This window comes from Anguilla anguilla, chromosome 1 (genome assembly GCF_013347855.1).
Source record: "Anguilla anguilla isolate fAngAng1 chromosome 1, fAngAng1.pri, whole genome shotgun sequence".
Taxonomy (NCBI): Eukaryota; Metazoa; Chordata; class Actinopteri; order Anguilliformes; family Anguillidae; genus Anguilla; species Anguilla anguilla.
The window spans coordinates 85,551,315-85,576,053 of NC_049201.1; the positions used below are offsets into that span (position 1 = coordinate 85,551,315).

The 24,739-nt window shown below is 38.5% G+C and overlaps 2 protein-coding genes across 9 annotated transcripts in view; both read right to left on the minus strand.

Annotated features, from left to right (window-relative positions):
* The window catches only part of LOC118235520, a 253,413-nt gene that overhangs the window by 136,666 nt on the left and 92,008 nt on the right, over positions 1 to 24,739 (minus strand). The gene's annotated exons all lie outside the window — the stretch shown is intronic.
* LOC118235697 (myelin-associated glycoprotein-like) lies at positions 6,747 to 20,076 on the minus strand. Of its 8 annotated transcripts, none has more exons than XM_035433341.1 (11): positions 19,801 to 20,073; positions 15,394 to 15,464; positions 13,674 to 14,036; positions 13,084 to 13,374; positions 12,092 to 12,346; positions 11,380 to 11,652; positions 10,857 to 10,956; positions 10,160 to 10,201; positions 9,312 to 9,362; positions 9,144 to 9,210; positions 6,747 to 7,520 (listed from the first exon to the last, which is right to left on the minus strand). In XM_035433341.1, the coding sequence occupies exons 2-11, from the start codon at positions 15,434 to 15,436 to the stop codon at positions 7,437 to 7,439; spliced, it is 1,569 nt and encodes a 522-aa protein (XP_035289232.1). In that variant the 5' UTR covers positions 15,437 to 15,464; positions 19,801 to 20,073; the 3' UTR covers positions 6,747 to 7,436. The 8 variants fall into 8 exon arrangements, 6 of the variants coding, with proteins under 6 accessions (XP_035289232.1, XP_035289223.1, XP_035289279.1 ...); XM_035433332.1 differs by having other exon boundaries at positions 9,144 to 9,213; XM_035433388.1 differs by lacking the exon at positions 12,092 to 12,346 and having other exon boundaries at positions 9,144 to 9,213; positions 19,801 to 20,076.

Consider the following 24,739-nt stretch of genomic DNA (forward strand, 5'->3'; position numbering starts at 1 on the left):
GAGAGTATGGTTTCAAGAGAGACAGCACATGCAAGAAGTGCAGACTCTGGCAACCTACTGTATCAACAATTCTGCTGAAAATTAAACTAAGTTACACAAACAAGGACAAACCTGTCCTTACGGCCAGTAGACGACATTAAATGAACAAGAGCAAAGAACCACAGACTCCGAAAACAAAAAAGGAAATAAGCTGCACCTAATCAGGCGATAGCCTTGTGTAGGCCTACTGTTTTTACTGAGACATTAATAGTCATGTGACTTTAAAATACAGATCAGGGTATTATTAATGAAAGATGAAACATTTTATACATACATTTCAAAAACATAATCTTTGGTGTATAAAGTGCAGTATTTTTAAAAATGTTTTTTAATCTATCAGTTGTCATGGGTATATATATATATATTGTTATTTATTGTAGACTATGCTGCAGAACAAATTACTCCAAGGGGATAATAAAGACCCTAACTAATTAACTAACTAACTGACTGACTAACTAACTAGTAGTATGTTACTTTATTAATGTATGACTGAAACCCGACACAATGCTCATGCTATTAAACGCTAATGCTGCATATGTATGTGGAATGCTGAAGCCTGTATTCAGTCAACATTTTTGTTTACTTTGAAAAACAAATAAATGCAGGAAATAGTTTTTCTCCACAAACTCGGTTTAGCAGATTCATGTTCATGATTGCTGAACTCAGACAGCTGTCTGTAAAAAATAGAAAAAAAAAGAAACAGGCATCTAAATTTAATCACAAATCCAAGTTAAGGCCTTCATGTATTGTTCTTTTAAAAAATCTTTAAATGTTGATCAAAACATGCAGTTGTGTACAATTGTTAAATATTAGCAATAAAAGGCAGTATACTGTGCAGTCTTATACTATACATTGTGTTTGTGTAAACAAGAAAATATGTTTAAAAATATGTATGTCCTTTGTCTCAACAATTGGGGTCTGTTTTTCTTGAACCAAATGCCTTCAGCCAAACCTGACCAAGCGTTTAACACTTTGCAGAGTTGTGTTGCATTTCACTGTTTCTGCAGTTCAGTTATAAATAACCTGAGTTGAGTTTCTTGAGGTTCAGTACACCACAATGGACTATGTTTACTGTCTTTAAAAGTGGCCCTATATCATGCAACTACTTCTTTCTCTTCCACCAGGCAAGGTCTTCCTCTGCATTCATCTGCAATGAGAACACAGGCTTTATGGTTTTATGCCATCTACTCATATGGTACTGTTTTTTATTCTGTTGTTGCTCTTTCAGCTTGTTTACAGGAAGAATATGTCTATTCACAAGTCACGTAGTAGAGGCAGAAACTTTTTCATCTTTTCAAGACCAGGCTTGATATGGTGTTAGACACTAACTAGTCTGTAGGTACTTAGACCACTAGGTACAATATAGTCAGGAATATGGCAAGCATTGTTGGGCTGAATGGCCTGTTCTCATCATTATGTTATGTTAAGAAATGTTAAGAAAGGTCTTTTGTCCATAGTCAAACTGTAACTTACTTTGCTACTCATTATTGAAATTTGGAGAGAGTTCTGAGATTTCACTTAATTGGTGATAAGTACACACTAAAATCCCTCATTGTTGGCACTGAATGATTCTTGTTCACTTTGACATGAATAAAAGAAAAATGCTAAATTACTTATATTTGTTGAAGCCAAAATGGATTTTATTTGGGTGTCGGTGGTATTCCAAAAAAAAAAAAAAAAAAAGACACAACTGGCCTTGGTGGCTACAGTGAGCCTATGCTTTTCAGCCAATAATATGTTAAAAGCTCAGGCTTGCCTAATTCAGTCAAGGTGATTGTAGCTACAATATCTGAAAGATGATGAAATCTAGAAAATTAAGGGCAAAATAGCAGAGCACAGAACTTTCTGCAGTTGCCTAAAGGTCACAGGTTTGATTCTCAGGTAGGACACTGCTGTTGTACCCTTGAGCAAGGTACTTAATCTGCATTGCTTCAGTATACATCCAGCTGTATAAATGAATGCAATGTAAAAAAAAAAAAAAAAAAAGTCGTTTTAAATATGATCACCTGATAAAGGCCTGTAATGTAATATTCAAATTTATTTTGAAATAAAAACATTGACACATAAATATGACTGTTTTTTTTTTTGTTTACACTTACTTGAGCTCAATTAGTTAATCAGCGAGATACAAAGACACAGATTAACATGCAGATTATTTTTTTCTCTTTTAGAAAGAGACTAAAATGGCTGACCATATACATTTTGGCTAATTTGGAAAAAGTGTTGCCAAGAAATTCAGAAACAAATCTAGGAGTAAAAACGACAAAAAACTAAAATATTTACATTATTTAGCAGACGATTTTATCCAAAGCGACATACAAAAGTGCATATCATGGTCATTGCACAACTACAAAACACAGGTTCAATAAGGTACAATACTCATTTCGTACAGCTATTTCTACCCAAGAACACAATTCGCACACATAATCTCATAATGTCACACTATGATTGTGTTTTTTCCAGTGCTAAATGTGCATGCGGCTTCATGGACTGCAGAAATACCACAAACAATATCAGCACTGCAGGGGTCCTGTGTTGTGGTTCCCTGCAAGTTCAATTACCCAGATCCCCCAAAAAAGCCTCCAGAAATGACAGGAATATGGCATATGACCGACTACCAACCCATTTACCACCCGGACTCCTCCAAAGTGATGGAAAAATTCAGGGGCCGAACAAATTTGATTGGGGATCTTGCAAGGAAGAACTGTTCACTGAGAATTAATCACCTGAAAAAAAAGAACAATGGCCCATTTATTTTTAGGATAGAGATTCGTGACTTTAATAAGGCCTCTTACAAATAGAATATGGTCTCCATTGATGTCCAAGGTGCGTTTGCAGAAGTGTTCTCCATGTGGCTTATTTTTTAAATCATGAGTATGTACTGATAAGATCCTGCGTTAAAGTCATTGTGAAACATAAGCAGTTCCTTTTAGGTCTGTGCACTTTGGCTGTTGAAAGCCCCACTGCATTCTTGAGACCAGCTGTGATTGGAAATATGTTTTTATGACTTTATTCTCTAGAAATGTGACAGCTCACTTAGGTGACCAAAAACTGAAAATGATTCATTGGGATCTTGTAGCTTACAGATGGCGGTTTATTAGATGCTTGTTTTCACTTGACTACAGACTCTCCAGCCTCCCCATTGCTGACCGTGAGCGGGGAGGTCAAAGCAGGTGACGCTGTGACTGCTTCCTGCTCTGTGTCTCACTCCTGTCCCACGGAGCTGCCTCACCTGATCTGGAGCCGCAGTGGAACAACCACCAACCAATCAGAGGAGCTGCCCAACGGCCAATGGAGAGTGACTTCAAGCCTGACTTTCACTGCCACAAACTCTGACCACAACCAGCATCTGACTTGCACAGCAAAGTATCAGCAGGTCACATCTGTGCAATCTTCTAAAATTTTTAATGTGACATGTGAGTTTTTTTTTTTTTAACACTGAATGTAGTACAGAGTATTACTGGAAATTGAAACTTACAGTAACAATTCAATTCCCCTTTTCTGAGAACAGTTTTATTTTTAGTTGTTTAAAACTGACTGCTACCAATGCTTTTTTACTTTAACTTTTTATCAAAGAATGAATTTAGATCACATGTTCCAAAACAGATCTTCAACCCTTGGAAGCTAAAGAAATAGGCACAGAAAAAAATGGATAAAATATTTTACATTTTCACAATTAATTGTATTGTTCCAGATTTCATCAGTTACATATTTCATTCTTTGATCTGTATGTCTTTAGTAGTATTATGATCAGCTAATTTATGACATAAAACATGTCTGGATATAAATGACATATCATGTCTAGTTTCACACATAATCCACACAGTAATCACACATGTAACAGTGTATGAACAAGCCACTGCGTTGCGGCTCAAAGAGTCAAACATTAACCGTTGGTAGAGTGGTGCAGGAACTCAGATGCTGGTCATTTTAGTTGGCCTGAAAAATACTAATGCCCTGATCCAGATTGTACCACTTGCGGTGACTTGTCGAGTCATTTAAATATAATCTCAAGTCATCTAAAAACCGTGTTGTTCATCTAGATGCCCCAGTCCGTGTTGAGGTCGAGCCTGAATCCACAGTGGTGAAGGAGGGAGATGCTGTGGAGGTGCAGTGTTCCAGTGACAGTAACCCTCCTGCACACGACTACCAGTGGTACAACATCACTGGCACTCTGCTGTCAGAGGAACGAATCTACAAACTGCACAACGTGTCCAGACACACTAAAGCTCTCTACTGTGCAGCCATCAACACAGAGGGGCACAAGAACTCCACTCCGGCCAAGATCAGTGTGGAGTGTAAGCCAAAAGCGATCTCACTGGCACTGCCCGCTGGAAATGGAATGGAAATGCGAGGATAACTTTTTTTTTTTTTTTTTCAAGTTTTTCATACATAATTAATGTTGTGAGACAATAATAGAAAAAAATAATGTCTCTGTAAATGTATGTTTACATTTTTCATCACATATTTGGTAAACCTATTCTGGGGCTTTCTGAACTTGGCCATGCTTTGTTTGTAAAGACCAAAAAATGAAATCATGCACTTTTATTTCCCTCCGAGTCAAAGTTGACTCAGAAACCTGAACTGAATCAAGCTTCAGGTAGAACCCTGGTTCAGTTCAGCACGAATCCTTTGTTACATATTTTCCTCTGATTGTTCTAGATGCCCCAGAAATAAAAGAGGGACCGGCCTGTAGCGTGAGGGCCGCGGGGGTGGCCTGCTTGTGCGTAGTGGACTCAGAACCTCCCCCTGAGATTACCTGGCTGCTCCAGAGAGGGAGCGAGGCCAGCGCCGGCACTGAGAGACACGGCTCCATCACGCTGGGCACGCTGCGGAGTACCCAGAGGCTCACAGAGCTCACCTGCCAGGCCAGCAACTCACGAGGAAACACGTCCGCAGTCTTCACACCACCCCAGAGCGGTAGGCCATCGTCCGCTGTCCGGAAAACTAAAATGTACTGACATCAGTGTCATTTTTTTGGGTGTGTATGCCATCACATTGTTGTTTTTGACGAAGTGGTGTACAAAGCTGTCAAAGATGTAAGATGTTTGCTGACAAAGTGGCGTGTTCAGAAATAGCACGCTAGCATGTTTTCACACCAGGCAATCTTGTCTGCTTTGCACTGCTCTTAAATTAAGCCTCTTAAGTTGGTGGCAACACACACCAGATACATGGATGATGGCAGTATATGAAAGGCACAAGCATTTGGTCAAGACTAATGTATCAAAACCTATGAAATATGGGAGAAACAATTAATGATAAACACACATATTGTACTAGCAAATGTAAAAAATTAAATAAATAAAAAAACAAATAAAAAAGTAAGTATATAATTTAATTGTTTATGTCACAAAATGTAAATCATAAAACATATGGTACACAGGTCAACGCTAACATGTTTCCCACAACTGGAAAAAATGTAGTTAGTAGTGTTAGGTAGATTATGATGTGGTTTTGTGTGTAGTGAGCCATCGGGGGGATGGGGAGACACTTTTTGTTTTATTGCCCTGAGCTAAAGGGAGAAGAGAAAAGGGGAATAATGGCCTGGTTAGCTTCAGAAGTATCACCGGATGGCTCTGAATGCGAATTTCTGGCTTGTTCGTATATATGTCTATGCGTCTGATTACATCCAGCCACGTCTGGCACAAAGTTGCATCGCATCGAAAACTATGAAAACGTGCTTTCAAGGCAAGTTTAACGGGGGCATTATAACAACCAAGAACAATGCACCTCATTATTACACCGATATCGCATCAAACAAAAGCTAGCAGACGTTAGTTTGTTCGATTTCATCGCTAAGTTAACGGAATGTTTTGCTTAGCTTCTTCTCGATTTTGCCGCGAAACGAAATCGAAGAAGGAGAAAAAACCAGAAACCATACTACTATGTGGACTTGCGCTAAAAAATAGGTCTTTGTTTCTAACGCTAGACATTTAAAATGAAATAACTAATCGAAAAATGAGGGGCGACACATTCATTAGAAGGACAGGAGAACCGGCACACTGAGACAGACAGTTCGATTAACCAATAGGGAAGCTGCCGCTTTTGCCCCAGAAAGTACATGCTTTCTTCCAGATTAACGAAGGACTAGTGCAAATCTTAAGAAGGACCATTCAAAGACAGTATTACCATGTATTCAATAATATGCCATAAACCTTATACCACACCTGTATAATATTCAGTTTAATCCCTAAAATTAAACTAAATAAGCTAATTTCACTTTTGGAAAAACCACTGGAATCTGATTTTTGTTCTCGGTCCAGCAGGTTGGAGAGGAAGATGATGTGTATACATGTGGAAGATGCCTCTGATTAGAATGAAACAGGTACACAGGTACCCTAGATGCCACTCCCCCAGTGTTGAATGCAGTAACTCAGGAGGTGTCGAGCCATACCTATAACCATACTATAACCATAAACATGTGAATATGGCCACTGTCCATTTCCAACAGACACCTATATTTACGTTATTATTATTTTTTTTTTTACAAGAGCACTGCAGCTGGATATTCAATAGGAAGCCAATCCTTTTCTTATACATGGACATACAAATCTTGTACACGGAGAAGTGTTACAATGTCATTGTGCATGTTGATCTGAATAAGAAACATCATCCAAAGATTTCATTTTTATATTATTTCAGATGATTTAGCTTTTACCTGTCATGCACGAACCTATGTACTTGTACTTTTAATCAATAAAAATGACAAAAATAATTGTGCTGTATCTGTGTTTAAGCTTTTATAAAACAAATTAGGCTTTACTTTATCAAATCCATACACAATTTGCAGACACTCTTACATTTTTTGGTAGGATCTACAGATAGAAGCACATCATACAAGGGCCATGTATTTATCACAAAAGTTGACCCCTCTAACAAAAAGCTGACCCCTTTATTGCAGCAAGGATATTCTCAGAACACTAAATAATCAATGAATTAAATATGAATGTTTCGCTCTTGATTATAGTAATATACTTGATGACAATGCAAAGCAGTACATGGCAATATTAACAAACAATATTGAAATAAGACATCAAGTAATGTACCGTTAAAAAATCAAAAGGACCCTTTCCACACCCAGCACACGTACTACAGAACAGAATAAACGGTTCTTATGATTCTTGTTATACCACAGGCAAAACCTCCATTTTCATGGCCGTCCGATAACAAACGCCTATTTCTGTCGTGCTGACAGAAATCACAAGCCTTAACCACATCGCGCACAAGCTATATCCGATAAAAAAGTATCATATGTGAAATGTGTGCATTGAGAATTACAATCAAAATTCCTGTCGTGTGACAAAGGCCTTATAAATACATAGTCATCGCTTGAACTGCCTCCGGATCACGTATGTTAAAGCAGCAGGTTTTTCTTAAGACTAGCCAACTTTGTGCCATTACATGTTTGCATAAACGTCCTCTTTAAAACTATTTTCATAATCCACCTCTTCTTCTTCTTCTTCTTCTTCAAAATATGGTGTCTGGAAATAGAAAAGGAACACAGTGAAACCATTTCTTTGCACACACAAATGCACAGAAGTTATACTTCCTGCAGCTCCAGAAAAGCTTGTATAGTGATGTTATGCCTCCAGAGTTGTGCATGTGTGCACTACCCCATTACTGTGCAAAAGATTACCTCTATTCATACTTTCTGTCGGAACTATTTCCTATGGACCATGCAATTAGACACTATTTCACACCAGGCACAAAGGGCCTACACAATATAAAAAAACAAATTTACATTTACAATGGTGAATTTAATGCTATGAAATAATAGGTTCATATGTACAGTCTCAGTAAAAATGGTACAAGCAGCTTCTGAGTTCACTGAAGGGTACTTCCTTCCCTTAGACTAATAACTCCAAAAGTCCCCTCTGCCAGCTATTTTAAAGCAGGCGCATTATCAGTAAGTATCTAAGATTACATAGAACTGCCTCAGGCAATAAAAAAACATACAGTCAACTTATTGGCACCCTTCATGTAAACAAACAAAATGATCGCATACAATAAATAATACACATTGTGTTTCAAAATTTATGATGAAACATCTGGGGAAACTGCTTTTACTCAAATAAACATTTTTTTCTAATATAATTTTTCTCAAAAACACTGGGGTAACAGAAAAATATGGTGGAAGATGACTGATGCTTTGGGGTTGTTTTTCTGCTAATGGTCCAGGGGCTCTTGTTAAGGTTGATGGCATAAATAATTCCACTGAGTACCAGGATATTTTAGCTCAAAACCTGGTTGGCTCTGCCAGGAAGTTGAGACCTGGTCACAGAGGGACCTTTCAACAAGGCAATGACCCCAAACATACATCAAAATCAACACAGAAATGGTTGCATGAACACAAAATCAATGTTTTTGCAATGACCATCTCAGTCTCTCGACTTGAACCCTAACCCTAACCCTGTGGTCTGAATTGAAGAGAACAGTCCACAAGCGCAAACATAAAAAATATCAAGGATCTCAAATGTTTCTGCATGCATGAGTGGTCCAATATCCCTCCAAAAGTATTCTGCAACTGTGGCAGACATTACAGAAAGAAACTCAGTGTCTCCAGGGGAGGCTTAACCAAATATGAATCATAGGGATAATTTTGAAACCTACTGTATGTTCTGCAGAAAAAATTTGTATTACTCAATAAAAACTTTTTGTGTCTGAAAAATTGTGTTAAGATAACAGCATGTGGCTCCCCCTTATGTTAGAGCCGAAAATGGGCAGTGTAGCACAGTGGGCAAGGAACTGGGCTTGGATATCTATTACTGGATAGGACACTGCCGTTGAACCCTTGAGCAAGGTACTTAACCTGAATTGTTTCAGTACATACCCAGCTGTATAAATGGATGCAAGGTAAATGCTGTGTAAAATGTTGTGTAAGTCGCTCTGGATAAGAGCATCTGCTAAATGCTGTAATGTAATGTAAAATATGCCCCACTGTATGCTTTCATTTTTTTACAGTCATTCTACTCACTTTCATGAAGGGTGCCAATAATTCTAGAATTGGCTGCTCACTTGATCTAAAATAGTATGTTTTTTTAAAACCCAGAAAGAACTCTATTCCTTTCATGTGCTTACAGGCAACATTAAATTATTGAACTTACCTCACTGTTAACATAAATGTTATCACCCCCGGTAGCAGACGGATCTTCAACAGGCCCCTTTCCCCTGCTGCTAGATGGCATTAAAGACAGTCAATTCAGCATTATTCATTCATGTTTAATCAGAATATGAGCCTGAATATTTTTCTTCTGTGTACTTTAGAGACCTACTGGGATTTGGCTGGCGCTATGTTTTCCTGTGTTCCCACATGCTGGTCATCGCTGTGAAAATAAAACAAGAAATGACACGCGTATTACACACCCTAGCCCATCGCCACGACAACCTCCATGCACATTAGTATGTGTGTCATGCAAAATTCACCGTGAGCCGGACAGAAAACTGCAGATAACAGACGGCTAATCAGCAAAAGTGAGGACTATTGATCGCCGACTGAAATCCCCACTGCTTAGATAGTGTGTGTCGTACCCCACTCCCACGGCACCAGTTGCTACTGGTTCAGCTCGTATTTGATGTGGAAAATATGACTCTTTGTCACATTAAGAAAGAGCTGTAGTGGCTATGCTGGTCAAGAGTCTGACAACAATTTGTTGACATGACTTAAAAACCTGTGCCAGACATGTCTGTATGATTGTCTGGAGCTATTACCTACTTTTTAAACTGAAATCATCCTTGTCAAATTTGCGTGCTTGCCTGCAAGTCTGTATGTACATTCTTGAGGCGATTTTTAAGAATAAATTTGCAGTTTTGAAAAAATGATTATATTTTAAAAATGGATTTTGCTAACCAACAAAAGGCAGTTGTTTTTTGGCTTGTGTTAATTGTTCAAAAAACTTTTGAACCAGTGTTCCAAACAATTAGTTCAAGCTATGACTAGGTAGAAATTGGTAGTGAGTGTAGCATGAAACCTAGTTATATAATTAAATGCTCCTTTTGGACCACATTTAATTATATAGCTAATTAAGTATGCAGCTAGTTACTGTTCGCTGTTAATTAATAGTATTAATATTTGTCTATACTGAATATGCACATTTTTCTGTTGCATACTTTGGAGACTTACAGGCCTGCAGTTGAGTAGACAGGGTTTATCTTTACTTCCACACTTTAAAAGCAACAAAAAAAAAATGTTATACATGTTTCATTTGCCACATTTTAATTAGCGATTTCGTATGCTAAAACATAAGCGTAGGTAGGTGGGCCTATGATGTGACATCCTCTGAGCACTTCGGTTTGCATTTCGTACCAAATTCATCCAAACAACAGCCAGCCCAGTTTCAGGGGATAATCTATATTAAATGTAAAAGGCATGTCAAAGAATTGACAAAGCATAGGGACATTTATAGAAGCAAAAAGAAAAAAAATCAGGCAAAAAGAAGGCTTCACTGCAGGCAATGAACTTTCGATTTCCTGGTCCATCTAAACATAATCCCATATATGTCGAAACATACAGCATACAAACAGCAGCCTGCGGGTGGCTTGCATGTTGATGTAATCAGTCCACCAGTAATTATTAACACGGCTTCATAAGCATTCCAGTATGTTGCAGTTACGTACATGATCAAACTGAGCACTTACTGCAACTGCAACATTGTATTGTGTCATTATACAAGTCTTGTACTCCCTTTGAAAAGTGAACGGTACATTTTTTCACTTTATATTATATGTGTTGCAGTACCTCTTCCTTTTAAAACATATCTCGGGGGCATATATTATGAAATTTCCAGTCTGATGTGAGGGGTTTTCTAAATAACACTTACCGTTTTTTTCGTCTTGAACATTTCCACAGCAATAAAATAACCAATATGAGCACAAAGGCAGAAGCAGCCGAGCCTGATAAGTAGATGGCCATCAGTACTCCTGTGAGGATAAATTCCAGATTAATTGGGATGGCAGGTCTGTGCTGGATTATTACAGGCATTTAGCTGACGCTCTTATCCAGAGCGATTTACATTGTATCCAATGATACAGCTGGATATATACTGGAGCAATGCAGGTTAAGACCAACTCCTTAGCTATTATACTACACTGCCGCCTACTGGATAAATTACATTAACTAAAGACAAGTCCTTGGCCCTGATGGTATATACCCAAGAGTACTCAAAGAGTTAGTTGAGATCATCTGTAAACCACTGGCAGAACGTTTTGGACAGACTTTAGAAACTGGAGAAATATCAGTGGACTAGAAGCAAGGTAATATAATGCATATATATATATATATATATATATATATATATGAACTGAGAAAAACCCCTTTGATAGTGAAGGAAAATGGTAAAGCACCTCCTCGGTTGGTTTCCAGGACCCTTGTTACGTTCCCATGTTTGTTGCTGGCGTAGCAGGACACCACATCAGTAAGGCCCAGGTGGAAATGCAGTGTGTGAACAGTGGCGGAGTCCTGTCCATCTGTGCTGTGGAAGCTGCTGCTGTTTTCAGTTTTGCCATCTGCAAGTTTCCACTGGACTCTGCTAGCGGGCCTGGACTCCACCAGGCACCGGCAGTTCACCCCTGTGATTTCTGCAACACAGCCTGATTGTGCTCCAATGCTTGGGGGGTCTGGAAATTATTAAAGAATTCCTATTATTATTATGATTATTATTAGATTTTTTAAACTACAGTTTTCAATTTATTTAAATACTGTGCCAAATGTATGCCCGGATGACTAACTAGCCAAATTTTAAGATAAAAACTAAGCATCATGTGGAGATGAAACATACACAGCAATTTTAATTCAATTTGGACCTCTTACAGAAAGACATCTGTAGTAGTCATTTAAAATCAACCAGATCTCTCCTGAGATCCTTGCTTCATTTTATTTTTATGTCAAAACACTGATAACTGGAGACCCATCAAACACTGCAAATGTGTACTCAACACATCTCTTCACCTGATATATGCTCAGAAAGATGGTCATTACGTATTCATTTCAGGCCAGACGACAAAGACGTGAAGGCCTGTGTAACTGTCCAAATGAAATGTTTTGATCTGCACTTACACTCCACGCTGATCTTGGCCGGAGTGGAGTTCTTGTGCCCCTCTGTGTTGATGGCTTCACAGTAGAGAGCTTTAGTGTGTCTGGACACGTTGTGCAGTTTGTAGATTTGTTCCTCTGACAGCAGAGTGCCAGTGGTGTTGTACCACTGGTAGCCGTGTGCAGGAGGGTTACTGTCACTGGAGCACTGCATCTCCACAGCATCTCCCTCCTTCACCACTGTGGACTCAGGCTCAACCTCCACACGGACTGGGGCATCTAGATGAACGACACGGTTTTTAGGTGACTTGAAATTATATTTAAATGACTCGACAAGTCACCACAAGTGGTACAATCTGGACCAGGGCATTAGTATTTTTAAGGCCAACTAAAATGACCAGCATCTGACAGAGTTCCCTTACCACTCTACCAACGGTTAATGTTTGACTCTTTGAGCCGCAACGCAGTGGCTTGTTCATACACTGTTACATGTGTGATTACTGTGTGAATTATGTGTGAAACTAGACATGATACGTCATCTATATCCAGATGTGTTTTATGTCCGAAATTAGCTGATCATAATAATACTAAGCACATACAGATCAAAGTGAAAGCCTGAAATATGTAACTGATGAAATGTGCAGCAATACAATAAATTGTGAAAATATAAAATATTTTATCCATTTTTCCTTGTATCCCCTGTGCCTATTTCTTTAGCCTCCAAGGACTGGAAACCTGTTTTGGAACATGTGATTTAAATTCATTCTTAGATAAAAAGTAAAAAAGCATAGATAGCAGTCAGTTTTAAACAACTAAAAAGGAAACTGTTCTCAGAAAAGGGGAATTGAATTGTTACTGTAAGTTTCAATTTCCAATAATACTCTGTACTACATTCAGTGTTAAAAAAAAAAGTAATAAGATGCTATCAAAATGTGTTAGTTCTCATTTTGAAGAATTGTGAAATCCTTCAGGCTTTGTGCAAAAACATGTAAAAAAAAAAATAATTGCCCACTTACATGCCACATTCAAAATTTTAGAAGATTGCACAGATGTGACCTGCTGATACTTTGCTGTGCAAATCAGGTGCTGGTTGTGGTCAGGGTGTGTGGCAGTGAAAGTCAGGCTTGAAGTCACTCTCCATTGGCCGTTGGGCAGCTCCTCTGATTGGATGGTGGTTGTTCCACTGCGGCTCCAGATCAGGTGAGGCAGCTCCGTGGGACAGGAGTGAGACACAGAGCAGGAAGCAGTCACAGCGTCACCTGCTTTGACCTCCCCGCTCACGGTCAGCAATGGGGAGGCTGGATAGTCTGTAGTTAAGTGATAACAAGCATCTAATAAACCGCCATCTGTAAGCTACAAGTTCCCAATGAATCATTTTCAGTTTTTGGTCAACAAAGTGAGATGTCACAATTCTAGAGAATAAAGCCATGAAAACATATTTCCAATCACAGCTGGTCTCAAGCATGCAGTGGGGCTTTCAAAAGCCAAAGTGCACAGACCTAAAAGGAACTGCTTATGTTTCACAATGACTTTAACCCAGGATCTTATCAGTACATACTCATGATTTAAAAAATAAGCCACATAGAGAACACTTCTTCAAACGCACCTTGGACATCAATGGAGACCATATTATCTGTGTAAGAGTACATCTTAAAGTCACGAATCTCTATCCTAAAAATAAATGGGCCATTGTCCTTTTTTTTCAGGTGATTAATTCTCAGTGAACAGTTCTTCCTTGCAAGATCCCCAATCAAATTTGTCCGGCCCCTGAATTTTTCCATCACTTTGGAGGAGTCCGGGTGGTAAATGGGTTGGTAGTCGGTCATATGCCATATTCCTGTCATTTCTGGAGGCTTTTTTGGGGGATCTGGGTAATTGAACTTGCAGGGAACCACGACACATGACCCCAGCAGTGCTGATATTGTTTGTGGTATTTCTGCAGTCCATGAAGCCGCATGCACATTTAGCACTGGAAAAAACACAATCATAGTGTGACATTATGAGATTATGTTCCATACAGACTTTAAAATGGTGTGATGGTGTGTTCTTGGCTAGAAATAGCTGTACAAAATGAGTATTGTACCTTATTGAACCTGTGTTTTGTAGTTGTCCAATGACCATGATATGCACTTTTGTACGTCACGTTGGATAAAATCGTCTGCTAAATAATGTAAATATTTTAGGTTTTTGTCGTTTTTACTCCTAGATTTGTAGTCTGAATTTCTTGGCAACACTTTTTCCAAATTAGCCAAAATGTATATGGTCAGCCATTTTAGTCTCTTTCTAAAAGAGAAAAAAATAATCTACATGTTAATCTGTGTCTTTGTATCTCGCTGATTAACTAATTGAGCTCAAGTAAGTGTAAACAAAACAAAAAACAGTCACATTTATGTGTCAATGTTTTTATTTCAAAATAAATTTGAATATTACATTACAGGCCTTTATCAGATGATAATATTTAGAACGACTTATACAACTTTTTCTTCCTTTTTTTTTTTTTTTTACATTGCATTCATTTATACAGCTGGATATATACTGATGCAATGCAGATTAAGTACCTTGCTCAAGGGTACAACAGCAGTGTCCTACCTGAGAATTGAACCTGTGACCTTTAGGTTACAAGCCCAGTGCCTTACCCATTATACTGCACTTCCGCCCCATGTATGCCACAGGCAACTGCAGAAAGTTCTGTGCTCTGCTATTTTGCCTTTAATTATCTAGATTTCATCATCTTTCAGATATTGAGGCTACAATCACCTTGACTGAATTAGGCAAGCCTGAGCTTTTAACATATTATTGGCTGAAAAGCATAGGCTCACTGTAGCCACCAAGGCCAGTTGTGTCTTTTTTTCTTTTTTTTTGGAATACCACCGACACCCAAATAAAATCCATTTTGGCTTCAACAAATATAAGTAATTTAGCATTTTTCTTTTATTCATGTCAAAGTGAACAAGAATCATTCAGTGCCAACAATGAGGGATTTTAGTGTGTACTTATCACCAAAGTGAAATCTCAGAACTCTCTCCAAATTTCAATAATGAGTAGCAAAGCAAGTTACAGTTTTACTATGGACAAAAGACCTTTCTTAACATTTCTTAACATAACATAATGATGAGAACAGGCCATTCAGCCCAACAATGCTTGCCATATTCCTGACTATATTGTACCTAGTGGTCTAAGTACCTACAGACTAGTTAGTGTCTAACACCATATCAAGCCTGGTCTTGAAAAGCTGAAAAAGTTTCTGCCTCTACTACGTGACTTGTGAATAGACATATTCTTCCTGTTAACAAGCTGAAAGAGCAACAACAGAATAAAAACAGTACCATATGAGTAGATGGCATAAAACCATAAAGCCTGTGTTCTCATTGCAGATGAATGCAGAGGAAGACCTTGCCTGGTGGAAGAGAAAGAAATAGTTGCATGATATGGGGCCACTTTTAAAGACAGTAAACATAGTCCATTGTGGTGTAATGAACCTCAAGAAACTCAACTCAGGTTATTTATAACTGAACCGCAGAAACAGTGAAATGCAACACAACTCTGCAAAGTGTTAAAAGCTTGGTCAGGTTTGGCTGAAGGCACTTGGTTCAAGTAAAACAAACCCCAATTGTTGAGACAAAGGACATACATATTTTTAAACATATTTTCTTGTTTACACAAACACAATGTATAGTATAAGACTGCACAGTATACTGCCCTTTATTGCTAATATTTAACAATTGTACACAACTGCATGTTTTGATCAACATTTAAAGATTTTTTAAAAGAACAACATTACATTACATTACATTCATTTGGCAGACGCTTTTATCCAAAGCGACGTACAAAAAAAGTGCATTTCATGGTCGTAGACAACTGCTGAACATGGGTTCAGTAAAGTACAATACTTATTTTGTACAGCTATTTCTAGCGGAGAACAGTGAACACTATTCTGGCCTAACATCTGCAAAGCCAACTAGGCAGAAGAATAAGCTACAGTATTAGGACAAATACAAATTACCAAGAGTGGTTGGGATGGGGCAACATGTAACAAGTGATAGGAAAAGGGTTTTTTTTTTTTTTTTTATATAAAAGAGTGAAATATACAGCGTGGTGGTGGTTAGTCTAGATATAGTCTGAAGAGATGAGTTTTCAGGCCACGGCGGAAGATGGGTAGTGAGGGGGAGGTTCGGAGAGGGACGGGGAGTTCGTTCCACCACTGGGGAGCTAGGGTGGAGAAGCTCTGTGATCCCTTTGGGCGGGTGGGAGGGGTTACAAGGCGCCCTGCTGCCGCAGAGCGGAGTGGTCGAGCAGGCACATAGAATTGAGTCATGTCCTGCAAGTAGATGGGGGCTGTCCTGTTGGCAGCAGTGTAGGCAAGGGTCAGGGCTTTGAACCGGATCCTGGCGGCGACCGGTAGCCAGTGAAGTGATCGCAGCAGAGGAGTGACATGGGAGAATTTGGGGAGGTTGTAGATGAGTCGGGCAGCGGCATTCTGAATCATCTGTAGTGGCTGTATGGCACAAGCTGGCAGGCTTGCAAGGAGAGAGTTGCAGTAATCAAGGCGAGAGGTCACCGTAGCCTGGACGAGCAGCTGGGTGGAGTGCGTCGTCAGGTATGGTCGAATCCTTCTGATGTTGTACAGAACAATACTGCCCTACAAAGCCTAACTGCAGTAACTACGCAAAGGGTAAAACTGAGAAAAATGGCTCTAAAGTATTTTAACTGGCCAGCCAAATGGGTTATAGGTATATCAGTGATATTGCACTAATTGTACATGTATTCATGAGGTAATTTTTATGCCCAAAAACCATGACCGCTGATTTGACCTTTGACCCCAAAAATGTAGTTACTGCACTCTGCCTTTGCATTGCCTTAAATGGTCCTAAGAGCAATGCAAAAGCAAAGTGCAGTAACTACAATGTTCTCAGCTTTTATATTGTGTTTTCAGTGAACAAAAACTATTTTGACACTGATTTTGTTATAATTGTATTTAACAGTAGGCTATTTAACAACTCTACTTATGGATTTGTGCATGTTTAATTAAGTCTGGACAAATTGAGAATTTTAGACGTTTAGTCTTAATATCATTTCATTTCACTTTTTTACTTATTCACCTATCTAGATAATTATTTTACTATCAATTAAACTTTGCATCATCATCTTCAATTTCATCATCGTTGTCACCGCCACCACTGTTGTTGCCTTGATGACAATCACATTAATAATTTTCATTATCTTTGTCTTTACTATTTAACACAATGAATAAATACAAGGCTACACTGAATCACAGTACAATGTGTTCATTATATTACATGTTTTAAACAGCGGCGTGTTTTGGTGGGGCGCAAAACTTTCCTTTAAACTAATTGATCTCAAACTGTTTTAATTAATTTTCAGTGATTAACAAGCATGCAAACGATCTGACTAATCAATTGGAAAGTGACAGACAGCTTCTTCGCATTGTGTTAGGGAGATTAAATGATAAATGCGATTTAGAAAAATCCGTTTTAATCACTAAGCAGTGGCAGAAACTTCCCTGATTTTCCTTGAGTATCAATACAATTAATCCACAAAATAGGCTACTCAATACTATCATATATAGCCAGCTCTCCCCAAATAGGCAGTTTTAGCGAGTAGCCTAGGCCTTATAGCCTACATTTATTTTCATTTGCAGTACGAAATTGTGCACATTTTTAATCAATATTATTTGCGGATACACGCGCTTCTTTCTCCGCACTCGTATTCATGGCAAATAACCACAATGCGTAGGCTAGATTGTAAACAATCTTGAAGTGCATGACATGGCATCGGCGATGATGTGAAGTTACAGATGATAATGTTACAGCTTTCAGGGAGCAGGTAAGCTAACGCTAGCTAACAAAACATCGCCCGTCAGTCAGCATATATAGCGAGGCTGACAGGTGTTTTATAATGTGATTGCTAGTTTCTCAACGCTTAATGTCATCGTTACTTAGCCTACCTGGGTATTTTCTTTTCAACACCAGTTTCACTATCCTCTTTCCCCTGGATAGTGTCATCTTAAACAGCTTTGTTGTGTGAGGTTAGATGGGTGAAATCGGCTGGTGGTAGAATCCCAAAGCAGTCGCGTGAGGTAACTTAGATGGGTAGAGCACGAAATCGGCCGGTAGGATCCCAAAGCAGACCGCAGTAACTTCACTTACTGCGGTCTGCCATGGTTTTGAGTCGGGTTTTGTAGTTACTGCAATTTTTATACCGTTTTTTCTCTAAAACAAAGAAAAATTTAACTCTGAAACTTTGTCACAAGATAAAACAGATATCAAGAAGTTCATTTTTAGTTATAACTCAATTTCGACCAAAATGTAGTTACTGCGGTTAGCCTTTGGACGGCAGAATACATGAAGGCCTTAACTTTGATTTGTGATTAAATTTAGATGCCTGTTTCTTTTTTTTCTATTTTTTACAGACAGCTGTCTGAGTTCAGCAATCATGAACATGAATCTGCTAAACCAAGTTTGTGGAGAAAAACTATTTCCTGCATTTATTTGTTTTTCAAAGTAAACAAAAATGTTGACTGAATACAGGCTTCAGCATTCCACATACATATGCAGCATTAGCGTTTAATAGCATGAGCATTGTGTCGGGTTTCAGTCATACATTAATAAAGTAACATACTACTAGTTAGTTAGTCAGTCAGTTAGTTAGTTAGTTAATTAGTTAGGGTCTTTATTATCCCCTTGGAGTAATTTGTTCTGCAGCATAGTCTACAATAAATAACAATATATATATATACCCATGACAACTGATAGATTAAAAAACATTTTTTAAATTACTGCACTTTATATACCAAAGATTATGTTTTTGAAATGTATGTATAAAATGTTTCATTTTTCATTAATAATACCCTGTGCTGTATTTTAAAGTCACATGACTATTAATGTCTCAGTAAAAACAGTAGGCCTACACAAGGCTATCGCCTGATTAGGTGCAGCTTATTTCCTTTTTTGTTTTCGGAGTCTGTGGTTCTTTGCTCTTGTTCATTTAATGTCGTCTACTGGCCGCAAGGACAGGTTTTGTCCTTGTTTGTGTAACATAGTTTAATGTTCAGCTGAATTGTTGATACAGTAGGTTTCCAGTTGGGTCTGCACTTCTTGCATGTGCTGTCTCTCTTGAAACCATACTCTCCCGCTCTACAGCAATTCAATCCCAAATATTTGCACAGTTTTCATTATAAGTAACTGGATAAGAGAATCTGCTAAATGTCAGTAAAGTAAAAAGCCTAAATTTTTGTTTTGCTTTTCTGCTTTGTTTTGTTGGGATTGTTTAACTGTACAGTTTAACCGGGCTGGCTAATTTGCTGGGTTCACTTCAGTTTACAACATCTCTCTATCAGTGTGTCCCTACCATCATCTCAGCCCACATAAGAAAGAAAAACACGTAAATCGCCTGCCAGAAATAAAATTAATTAATTAATTAATTGCACAATATAAACACAATATTACACAAAATATGCAGTCAATTAGTGCCAGTTCTTTCACAAGGTAATAGAAAGAATACTATAATATTAATTTGTATTCAATATAACACATCAAATGTAATCCAGCACAATCAAAGAGCATAATGTCAGGCTAAAATATCCAATATTTCAACTAAATTGTGCCAATAGTTGTCAAATTATGGCTTTTAATAGGTGGTAGCATACACCTAAATGCCTAAAACATAATCAACCCATAATTTAAAAATCAGCACACAGCTACATGAATACATACCTGCACTTTGATAATTCTGTTTCACTGTAATCCTCGCAAGATTATTCGATTTGTGCAGCCGATGAAGACACGATCAAACAACTGGTCAGGTCTGACTGTTAATGTGCATCATGTACCACATCCTAATAACAAAAGACAACTTCCTGCCTTGTAACTGAGCTAATTTCCTAAACACTCATATGAACTGGTTGGTCTGATTGGTCATACAGTAATAACTGTTTTGATCACACATTTCTATTGTGCTAAATACAACTCAACATTTCCAGCTCATCTCTGTAGCACAGCCTTACAAGGAACCTACCACAGGCACACCATGTGAAAAAAGTGTTGCTTCTGTAAAATTACTTTTTACCATCCTGCTTATGTATTAAAAATGAAATGAAATGTATAAAGCCAAAACAAACATATGGGGCAAAATTACATCTTCCAAATTATAAAGTTAAATCAATTCCTGTCTATTTATATTATACTTGTTAATCATGTCAAATATTTTGGTTATACTGTAAATAGATTTTTAGTCATAGTAATATAATATACGTACAGTAGAGCATATAAACAGTTACTGAAAAATTCAAACAGCTGTGGAAGAAGGCCAGCTAAACCGCTCCATCTCCACCAGCAGATGGCGCATTAACCACATCACCCCTCCACAGTTTGCCTCTGGCTTCCTGTTACGGTAGAGGTAGAGAGGAGTGTAGGACGGCTTTCTCACAGAGGATTTTGCTGTTGAATCTTTTCGGTGCATCGGTGAAGGTAAAAGGTGAGCCATTCCTGTGTTATTGGTCTCTCATTTACAAATGAATTTCATCATTATACATATGCATTGTTACATATTCTGTTAAATGCAAAAGTACTGGGACAGTATTTTTTTTTTTGGCTGTGTACTCTAACACATTGGATTTACACTGTATAAAACAGTTGATTTTGACACACCCAAAGTTTTGGCTATGCCTCTGATCAAATTATTCCATAGCCTCATGTGATGGCCTAATTTACTGGCATTGACACTTTCTGGGTGTCATGTATATTAATTAATGCCATGCAGCTGGTATTCAGCAAGAATCAGCTGAGCAGCTAATTACTTTTGTTCCTCTAAAATGGGGGACTATTTATAAAAAGTGTTGCAATTCCTACACGGTTAAAGCTGTATATGCCCTCAAATTAAAGCTGACAGTCTGCACTTTAACCTCATACTCAATTTTTTATTTTCAATGTGCTGGAGCAGAAAAGCCAAAAAAACAAAAATCATGTCACCGTGCTGATATTTTTGCATTTAACTGTATATGTATCGGGCGGCAGGGTGGTGCAGTGGGTAGCACTGTCGCCTCACAACAAGAAGGTTGTGTATTCGAATCTCAGCCAGGGTACTCTGGTTTCCTCCCACAGTCCAAAGACATGCAGGTAGGCTAAAGGTAGGTAGGAGACTCTAAATTGCCCACAGGTATGAGTGAGTGAGTGAATGGTGTGTGTGCCCTGCGATAGATTGGCGGCCTGTCCAGGGTGTGTTCCTGCCTCTCGCCCAATGCATGCTGGGATAGGCTCCAGTGCCCCCTGCAACGCTGCTCAGGATATAGATAATGGATGGACCCAGCTCAGGATAAGCGGGCATAGATAATGGATGGACCCAGCTCAGGATAAGCGGGTATAGATAATGGATGGACCCTGCTCAGGATAAGCGGGTATAGATAATGGATGGACCCAGCTCAGGATAAGTGGGTATAGATAATGGATGGACCCTGCTCAGGATAAGCGGGTATAGATAATGGATGGACCCTGCTCAGGATAAGCGGGTATAGATAATGGATGGACCCAGCTCAGGATAAGCGGGTATAGATAATGGATGGATGTATGTGTGTCCGTGGAATCTTTTCACCAAAGGGTGAGCTTGTACTTGCCTTACCTTGTTGTGGCTGGCATTTCACTGACTAACTGGCTAAAGCTAGGTGTTGATTTGAGACAAATACCAGTATATTTTTGCTCATCACTGTTTGGTCCATAAAAATTTGGCGAGAGCTATGTTATTTTGTGCATTAATATGCAAAATGTGGTAATGCACAATTCGTAAACTGAACGTCGTAGATTTACAGTTTAATTTTTAATCATTTAAGCCATTGTCAGGACGGTTTCCATCCTTATTCAATTTGAAATCACAGTAGCTTTGCAACCATTTTCCCCTGTTCCTCTTGTTCCTCTGATGTGATTCACACGGTGTATGATGTTAGGATTAGTTTGACAGTCTTCCATCCATCCATCCATCCATCATCTATCATACAAGGGCCATATATTTATCACAAAAGCTGACCCCTCTAACACCGTGAATTATTTATTGCAGCAAAGATATTCTCAGAACACAAAATAATCAATGAATTAAATATAAATGTTTCGCTCTTCATTACAGTAATATACTTGGTGACAATACATGTAGGCCTGCAAAGCAGTATGTGGCAATATTAATAAACAATAGTGAAATAGGACATCAAGTAATGTACCGTTAAAAAATCAAAAAGATCCTTTCCAAACACCCAGCACACGTACTAGAGAACAGAATTAATAGTTCTTATGATTCTTGTGATACCAAAACCTCCATCTTCATGGCCGTTCAGTAATAAACGTGCTGGCAGAAATCACAAGCCTTAATCACATCGCGCACAAGCTATATCCGATAAAAAAAGTATCATATGTGAAATGTGTGCATGGAGAATTACAATCAAATTCCTGTCGTGTGACAAAGGTCTTTTCAATGCATAGTCATCGCTTGAACTGCCTCCGGATCACGTATGTTAAAGTAGCAGGTTTTTCTTAAGACTAGCCAACTTTGTGCCATTACATGTTCGCATAAATGTCCTCTTTAAAACAATTCTCATAATCCTCCTCTTCTTCTTCTTCTTCAAAATATGGTGTCTAGAAATAGAAAAGGAACACAGTGAAACCATTTCATTGCAGACACAAATGCGCAGAAGTTATACTTCCTGCAGCTCCAGAAAAGCTTGTATAGTGATGTTATGCCTCCAGGGTTGTGCATGTGTGCACTACCCCATTACTGTGCAAAAGATTACCTCTATTCATACTTTCTGTTGGAACTATTTCCAATGGACCATGCAATTAGACACTTTTTTTCACACCAGGCACAAAGGGCCTACACAATATAAAAATAACTGTCTCCAGGGGAGGCTTAACCACATATTAATCACAGGGATGCCAATAATTGTTAAAATAATAATCTCGAAGATTTTCATTAAAATAAATGTCTGTTAAGTCACTATCTATCACTGAATTAGGTAACACAATGGTGATTTAGCCTATTATTATATTAATTTATATTATTATTATTATTATTTATGATTAAAGAACTGGGTGTCTGTGGCGACATTCCCGGGAAGAAATCACAAGCGGCGCATAGATAGTGACGCGTTTTCCATCACCCATCAGTGGTTGGTCCGCCAGAGAGGGTCGGCGGAGCTAACGCAACAGGCTCGCTCTTCAACTCACTTGTGTGTGAGCGGCACGCTGTTTTTTCCGGTATCTGCTAGCGTTAGGGTGGGGGGGGGGGGGGGGGGGGGGGGGTGGTTATGGAACCCTAATAAGTTTTTGTGTAACATGAGAGGTCATATTATTTGTTTATGTAGATTTCGTATTACATTTGATGACAATGTAACGTTACTAAATTGCATAGCTATTTGCACAGCTAACGCTAGCTACCGGACCATGTCAACGTTGGGAACGTTGCGTTAGCTAGCTAGCTAATGTAATTAACACAATCTAATGTCAGCTAACAATTAGAAAAAACGCTAGCTAACGCTACCAACCGGTACCGACCTCGCAAACCGTCTCTCGAATGCAATGCTACCTTGTTGCAGCGTTGCAATGTAGCTAACTAAAGGCCAGTTCAGATCAATGATTTGCAACGAGACTGGATGCAACTTGAAAAATTCCAAAACGTCTGATTGTAAACGTTCTAAAACTGCACTTGGCGATTTGACAAGGTGGGTCTTTTGAGACCCCAGGCAACAGCTTCAGACGCTCTGCAGATAACCAGTTCACACCGTTGCAATTTTCTCTGCAACATTCTAAAACCGTTTCGTCTTGTGGCGAATCATTGATCTCAACTGGCCTTAACGTTACCGTTATTTACACTGCCATCAAGTTCATCAACATATTGATCGGAATAAAGCCGGGTTATAGGTGGAGCAGAGCGGGGTCTGATTTATGTGTAAAGACGTCAAGCCGGAGAAAACGAAATAAAAGAATACGGCAGTATGGATTAGCGTTATTATTTTATTACGCTTCCTCATATGTTCCTTCAGCCTTGATTCCCTTTTTTTTCATGAAATCTCCTTTGTTTTTGTTTTATTCTTCTTATTCTGATTGCTAATTTAACTCCCAGCTCAGCTTACACGAACAGTTTAGCTAGCAAAACCAGGAACAACAAGGCAGTTGTTTCAAAAATATCACACAACAATAATTCACGATGATGATGCACGAGATACATAATTGCACGAGCCACAGCGAATCCCGCGAATTCGTCTCTGCAGTGTAAAGATGTTCATATCGAGCAAAAGGGGATGTGAATGTAATATGCTGCGAGGGAAATGTCCCCATGGGGATAAACAAGTTCTCTATGTATACGTATGTACAATATGTATTTTACATGCAGTATTTATTTACGTAGCAAATATACAATCACTTGCACATTTACTCAAATTGAGTTCAGAAACAAGTATAGACATGTTTTCTGGAGAAATATGCTTCCTGTAGTTACTGACCAGCAGTTTTCTACATGAATTTCAATGTGTTCCATGAGGCAATTCGACATATTTGACACTTTGATCTGACACAAAGTTGGCATGAGATTGTAAAATGATAAGATTACAAAACACAGGGCCATGTGACTTGAAAGAATTGAGGAAATATTGGGTAGCATTGCTTTGGAATACATCTT